Source organism: Zingiber officinale, chromosome 3A (genome assembly GCF_018446385.1).
Source record: "Zingiber officinale cultivar Zhangliang chromosome 3A, Zo_v1.1, whole genome shotgun sequence".
Classification (NCBI taxonomy): Eukaryota; Viridiplantae; Streptophyta; class Magnoliopsida; order Zingiberales; family Zingiberaceae; genus Zingiber; species Zingiber officinale.
In genome coordinates this window covers 75,880,885-75,888,293 of record NC_055990.1, presented here as the reverse complement: position 1 = coordinate 75,888,293, position 7,409 = coordinate 75,880,885, and the positions used below count along the sequence as shown (strand labels likewise).

Below are 7,409 nucleotides of genomic sequence, written 5' to 3'. Positions count from 1 at the left end.
TTATAACCGATTGCCAAGTGACCAGTATCATCTTATAAGGGAGCGATAAAAAATCATACATGGGTCATATGGTGAAGAAAGCGCTTACAAAGAATCAACACTTGAGTCGAAACCAAATGAAAAAGATATAAGAGCGAAGGACGAAAAGGAAAATAAGTGAGTAATCCGATTCTTCAATTGCAATGTAGGGGGGACACAAGATAAGAGGGGAAAAATCACATTTCTTTAAGGTCTATTTTGGATGATCGACTTTCTTTTACAAAGACGAAGAAGGACAAGCACTTTCAAAGTCATATGCTCAAGCACTAATGGCGTAGAGTGTCATCTAGTGATGAGGGAGAAGCTAACAATAGCTAAGGGACAATTTTGCACAACTAAAAAAAAAAGTGATAAACTCTCCATGAGTTAATTAATATCGATCATTGCTAGCTTAGTCGAACCGTTAAGAAAGACCAAGAACAAGAACAAACACCTTAAGAAAATTAATTTCGGCTTTAGAAGATAAGATCAGTACAATGCCATACTTGTGCAATGAGATAACAATAATCTCATATAGCTAACTAACTTAGAGTTAAGGAACTGAGGGAGAAAATGAGGATGTCAAATCTCGAGTGGTAGACTTGAAAAGAAAGCCTTTAAAAGTTTACCATTGGTTTTAAAAGTTTAAATATAATTATAAAGAGGCAAAGAATAAACTTTAGTAATATAGAATTAGGTTACAAGGAAAATCTAAGAAAAACTTCCATTAATCTATTATTATTAATTAAGGACAACCCAAACAAAAGAGCATGATAATAAGGAGCATGATTAGTGAGCCATCTTGGGTTGACACTAAGAAGTTAAAGAACATCTATAGGAAAAGGACCCTAAGAGATTTTTAGTGAACCCGATTAAATTTAAACTTTTTTAGTTATGCAAATTATTCACCTCTTTCTAGATTGATGAACACATATTAAATTTGGTGGAATTATTAATTCACCCACAAATACAAACTAAACAATTCCGTTAGATTAAAAATATTAAAAATATATTGTCAATCAAGTTTGCATGAGGATCATTGGAATATAATCAGAATAAATCTGATTCTATGTCATTATGACTCTATAACATATCAATTAATTTCGATCAAAATTGATTGATAAATTTAGAGAGTTTAGAATAATATGAAATTTGGTCATATATATTCATCTAATTTTCTTGATTATATTTATGTCCTTAAATATTAATTTGACATACTATATTAAATACAGTAATATTTAATACAAATCGGACATTTAAAAAAAACTAATCGATTGTTACACTGTAACAATTGATTTAAAATAATAATGAGGGATAAAATGAATATAGGGTATGCGATTTAATAATTTTAAAATTTAAATATGTGATTTGAATAATTCAAAATCTAGGTAAAATGATTATAGGATAGGTGATTTAATAATTTTAAATTTTAAGTATATGATTTGAATAATTCAAAACTTTAGATAGTGGTTCAATAATTTGCCACAACAATAACAATTAACAAATAAAGTCTACCTTTATATCCCACTCATAAGCTCTCATAATTTAAATCTCAATTACGACACATTGTAATAAGAAAATTTTCAAGAGTTAACTGTTGAGTATGAATCTGTTTATATTTCGACACATTGTAATAAGAAAATTTTCAAAAGTTAACGGTTGAGTATGAATCTGTTTATATTTCTAAATTTATGACTAAACAAACATCACTCACCTTCAAAATTAATTGAAAAGTCTAAATTATATATATATAAAACCGTCTTTATCCCATTATCCATTATTCTTATGATAGTTTTATAGTTACTTTAAATTTATAAAAAAAAATTTCCTTATTCCATTTCAAAAATAATATAATTTAAGATGATTTAAACTTCGAATAACTAGCTAGTGTCAATGTAATTCAGATCCTCTGTCCTGAAACTTTTCTGTCCCCATGCCCCATTACCGATCGGACAATCCATATTACATCTCAAGACATCATGGCATCTTTAAAATGTGTGCAGTATCCTTGTGATGTGCAAGACATCCTTGAGATGTAATCTGAATCGTCCGATCGGCAGTGGGACATGGGGACAGAGAAATTTCGGGACAGAGGATCTGAACTAATGCCAATGAGATGTCAATTCGAATGAAGGGAATATATTCAGATCGAAGATTAATTATTAAAAAAAATCTCAACTCGATTGTGATCCATTATTAAAAAAAAATCTCAACTCGATTGTGATCCGAATCCAAATCCAACTCAAAAATCCTAAACTTATACCCAAATAATCTGCCCAACCTAATTTTTTTATTTATAATTATTCACTTTTATCTCAATATTTTATCATTATTATATTACATTATTACTTAAATATATAAAAAATCTTAATTTTTAAAATAAATTTAATTTAATCTCATAAAAACTAGAACAATCAAAGTAAATCCAGATCAACCCGACCGAAACTAAACCAACTCCAAAATCTCCAATCTAAACTTAATTTTTTTAAGATAGATTGGGATCGGATCGACGGATCGGATTCATCTTACATCCCTAAGTCCCAATAATTCTTCCCTTAAAAATTGAAAAAAAAAAAAACATTAAGTCAAGAAAGAGAGTACAGTGGAGTCCGGAACTACTTATATCAACTTTCTCAAGCATTGTTCTACACTGATATGTTCTACAATAACTGAAAATTCAACCACAATGTCTGCATTAACCTTCTCAGGAACAAAAACAGTAATCAGTCGAGCATTTAGAGACATGTTTAGTTATTTTCCAAGGAAAACAGCAAATCACTTTGCTGATCTGCGCGCAAGGAAACTTTCTTTTGTTACGCCATAATAAACTGGCTCACTCCCTAGATAAACAAGAAAATTCCATCCGATTTTGGATCCACCGATAACATAGCTTCCTAGAGATGCTACATCAAATTGTTTCACCTTTTCCCGTACCTCAGCAATCCATTCTGCATGTGTTTTCTCCTGATTACTGTCTGAGACAGTTGTATTCTTCTCAGGTTGTGATGCTTTCACTGGAATTGTTGGGTCGTGTCCAGTTTCATGTTGTTCAATTTTTTCATCTTCTACATGCATTTCTAATGATTCTTCATCCTTAACTTTAAATGAGGATTCTGCCTGGGATGGACTTTTACAGTTCTCAGAAGAGTCCACATCACCTCTCAATTTCTTGATCAATACTAGCATTGTCTTCATTTCTAAACAAAGTGAAGGTCAGATAATTGTTTGATTGGATATAAATAAGAAATGAAATCCTATTCATAAATGCAACAATTGTTAACTACAACCAGCATTCTAACAAGCCGACAACTGTGCACAAAGCAAATTCAAGAACCTTGCTTCGATAATGATGTAGAAACTAAATTAAGAAAGCTAGCATGTGCTGAAAGACCAATATCATAGTTTAACTTAGGCTGCCGCCTATCATGTTATATCAGAAAAAGGGAACCAAACAATAAAAGCATAATTCTGTGATGATGCAAATTCAAATGTCTCTATTTTCACATCCCACATTTCCCTGTCCATAGGACATACTAACTAAACTTGAGGATTTGGAACATAAGTTGCAATAAATACTTGTATTCACAAGTCAGCTAATTCATACAGCAACCTTACAAAAGTTTATATAGGAATCAAATAAAAAAAATCCAATAATTTCAGAAAAGAAAAGAAAGAATAAAACCAAAAGGTAGGAACCTTTTTCTCAATTTGCATGCAAAAACATCAACATTATATCCAAATCTAAAATAAACCACAAAGAAAAACAATACGAGGTTATAGGAGGTTCCTAAAGTTTTGTGGTATTGTAAAAACATGCTAGATAAATGCATTTCTTCGAATTTGCAATACATTATTTATGCAAGTTGTTGACCTATAAAGTATAGCTTGATAAGAAAACAAATAAAGAACTTACGATTTTGAATCTCACATGCTGCTTTGCTGGTCTGGAAGTTTGGTGTGCGAAGAACCTGCCAAATCATTAATCATGATGGATAAATTGCTTTTTATTAAAGAAGCTGCAAGTAGCTTTCTTATCTCATTTCTTATTTTTGTGTGGATGAAAACTCAGAGGCACATTAAGACATTATGAATTTTAAGCTTCCTAAACTAAATAATCATATGAGTCTGGTTTAGGTTCAAAGGTGTTATATGCATTAGAAGATAAAATTTACTGAAGGCTAACAAAGAATAATATGGTTATCTTAGCATATATCAACTTGCACTTTATATAAGGAGAAAATTACCTTTTCTATTACTCAAGACTACTTATCTATTATTCCAAATACGTCCCAAAAGAAAACATGACACAATAGTTTATCCAGCATGGACAATTTTGGGCTAATGAAGGGCTTTCTAAGCTAAGATGGGAGAATAACTATTAATTTAGGACATTGGGATATTGATTGAGCAAAATAAGTTAATAGATTTTTCAAGCAGATTGTGGGCAGTTGGTATCAAAGTCCTAGATATTGGAGCATGGTAGCCATTGATAAGCCTCGGCATTTCACCGATTAGGAGTAATTGTAGCCTATGAGATGGATTTTATCTTGAAGGAGACATCAAGCCTCAAGTGAGAAAGATCATAACACCCTAATTTAGTTTTTCTTCAAGAGTTGTGAGCTAATGAAGAGGTGCATACGCTTGAATAATTGAACTTGTGTTGCCTTAGTCTTATGCATTTTGGGCTATAAATTAACCTTAGTCTTATGCATGTTGAGCTAAAAGTTGACCCTAAGAAAATAGTGGACCATATGGGAAGGTTGTGACATCCGGTACTAGATGAACCTGATCTAAGAAAGTTGAGGTACTTGAAAAGATCTGTAAGTCTTGTAACAAAGATACCATTGGACCTTGCATGACACCTTGGATTAGGGATGATTCAAAAGCACATGTTGGACAGTGAGCGCAGTAAGCATCGAGTAAGGGACATTGAAGCATCTTAACTTAATTTCACAAGTGCAGTTGTGAGCTAACCAAGATAACCAAAAATGAGGTTTCCAAAGACGGGCAAGTAGTAGGAAGACAATTTAGCTCATATATTGTAGAGAAATAATTCCTATAATAAAGTTGAATCTATACACCAACAGACATCATCTGCAAGCTCATCATCAGGTCAAGGTTAATGGTTCCACTGCTTGTACAGTAGTAGTAACAATAGAGTCACATAGGTCAAGGTGAACATGCTCATCTCGGACAAAACTAGGAACAAAGTAACAAAAATGAACCAAAAAGAAGCTTTTTTGAGAGGATAAGCTTACATTCCCCTAAGATCAGCATCAGTGCAAACAAGGATGAGATCAGTGAAATCAGGCCTTACATAATGGCAGAGAAGGTCGTCTAGGGTTACAATAGCCAGTGAAATCCAAAATTTTAAGAAACAAAAGTGTATCCAAGCCGCAGAATCACCTCGAGAAACAGCGGGCGCAGGTCCTTGACCATGAGTCGAAGCTTGTAGTAATCGGAGTTACGGAACTCATCGACGTCCAGCTTCCTCTTCTTTCCCCTGGGCATGGTCACATCGCCCGCAGGGCTTACGACTGAAGGGGTGCCGGAGGCTGCCGGAGGAGGCAGCTTCGGCTCCTCCATCGAGAAAGGGATCGCTGGGGAGTCGTCGGAGGGAGTGTGATTGGTCAGGAGGCGAACCCGACCGCGAGAGTGGAGCGCAGCAATCGGGGAGGCTTAACGAATGGACTAATAAAACCGGTCTGATTGGGTCAAGCCTAGTCCGAAAAGGTAAGAAGAGTAATTGGATGGACCCTGACCGGGCGATTACCAACAATTTTTCTTACCATAATTAATCTACGTAGACCTAACAAGTGTGATATAATGGTAAAATATTTTAAAATAAATAAATAAATTTAAATTTTAAATAAAATAAATATTGAAGAGGGGCATAATGTTAGTGATCCTGTTCGAAAGTTAAGGTGACGGACGCTGGGGATGTGGTGCTCCTGTTGACTGTGCGTGGACCTCCGATGAGATTAGTTTGCAAGCACAAAAGCATCAGTGCCGAGCCAGGGAGTAGTTCCCCGACGATAGCCCTCCGACGCACAAGTCAGACCTCCGGCGAAAACAGCAAGCAAGCAAAGAAACGAAAGTGGCAACGTAACTGTAGCTATAGTAGAATGAGCATACCTTCGTCGAAGCTTGGGGTCTTTTATATAGGGCTCCCAGGGGTGTGCGTGCACGCTCCTCGAGGCATGCACGCATCTCAAAGCTTCCCCTGATATGACATCTCAAAGCTTCCTCGAGGTATGCACATCATACCTCAACAACCCGAGCATATCCTGACAAGACACTGGAAGTTTCCGTCGTACGATTCTCTGCCTGATCATGCTGCCAACCATGCTGTCTGTCTGTGGCATGAGTCTCGAGGAGGATACCAGTCGATCCTGCCTTTATCTGTTAGTGGGCCAAGCGGATGACCGCTTGGCTAATTCTGCTGTGCCGAGCGGGGAGGCCGCTCGGCTATTTCCGCTGTCTGGGCCGAGCAGGGTGGACGCGTAGCTACTTCCACTGTTTGGGTTTGCTAAGTCGGGTCTGCACTTCGCTGGCTGTGACCTGATCTGTGACCGATCCGGATGTCCACCCGGCACATGACTTGCCGATCGGTGCCTGCTTTGGTGATAGTCTTTGACTGTCGGAAGCTCGGTGCGAGACCGAGTTGTAATAACGTCGGACCGACCATTCCTTAGTCCGACCGGCTGATGGGGTCGCCCGGTCAGACGCTAGCCTGGGGACATTGACCGCCTTAACTTTAACCTTCCACGTAACGTTGACCTCCTGCGGGGCGAGGCCTAACCTTATCACCGGATCAATTAGAAACGTAATAACTATTTTATCGGACCATATTCTCTCATTAAAAAAAGGATGTTTATAATTATAATTATAGTTGAATTATAATAATGAGCCGGTCATAATTAATTATAATTCTTTTCTAAATTTATCATCTCTCGTATTATAGTTTGATTTAGAATGAGTAATCGGAGGTTCCTCGGAGGCCGTTGACAATGGACAAGTGTCTGAACGTAACCTGACAACTTACCCACTGCCTGATCCAATTGTAATTATAAATAACCTATTCTTTGATCTTGCAGAAACAAATGAGAGTTTGTTCGAACAATACAAAAATTATTATTACTGATGATTCTGTTGCTACAGTAGTTATTTGTATTTGTCACATTTAGTTGAGCTCATTCTTATTAGTAAACGATGAACCCTATATTCCAAAATTATCCACTAGAGAGGATTCACAAACTAAAATTATAATGTCTTGTTTTATCCTCTCTCATTGTGTATTTTAAGATTAGATTTCAGGAAGAGGGATGTACTGGCCCAAGAAAAATGGTGGCCTCCACTATCTCAATGTATCAATCACATTCCTATAGTCA

The 7,409-nt window shown here is 36.0% G+C and overlaps 1 protein-coding gene across 1 annotated transcript; it reads right to left on the bottom strand.

Annotated features, from left to right (window-relative positions):
* Positions 1-2,621: 2,621 nt before the first annotated feature.
* On the bottom strand, positions 2,622-5,704 carry LOC122052001. Its single transcript, XM_042613370.1, has 3 exons — positions 5,425-5,704; positions 3,932-3,986; positions 2,622-3,215 (listed from the first exon to the last, which is right to left on the bottom strand). The coding sequence occupies exons 1-3, from the start codon at positions 5,602-5,604 to the stop codon at positions 2,794-2,796; spliced, it is 657 nt and encodes a 218-aa protein (XP_042469304.1). The 5' UTR covers positions 5,605-5,704; the 3' UTR covers positions 2,622-2,793.
* Between the last annotated feature and the right edge of the window lie 1,705 nt (positions 5,705-7,409).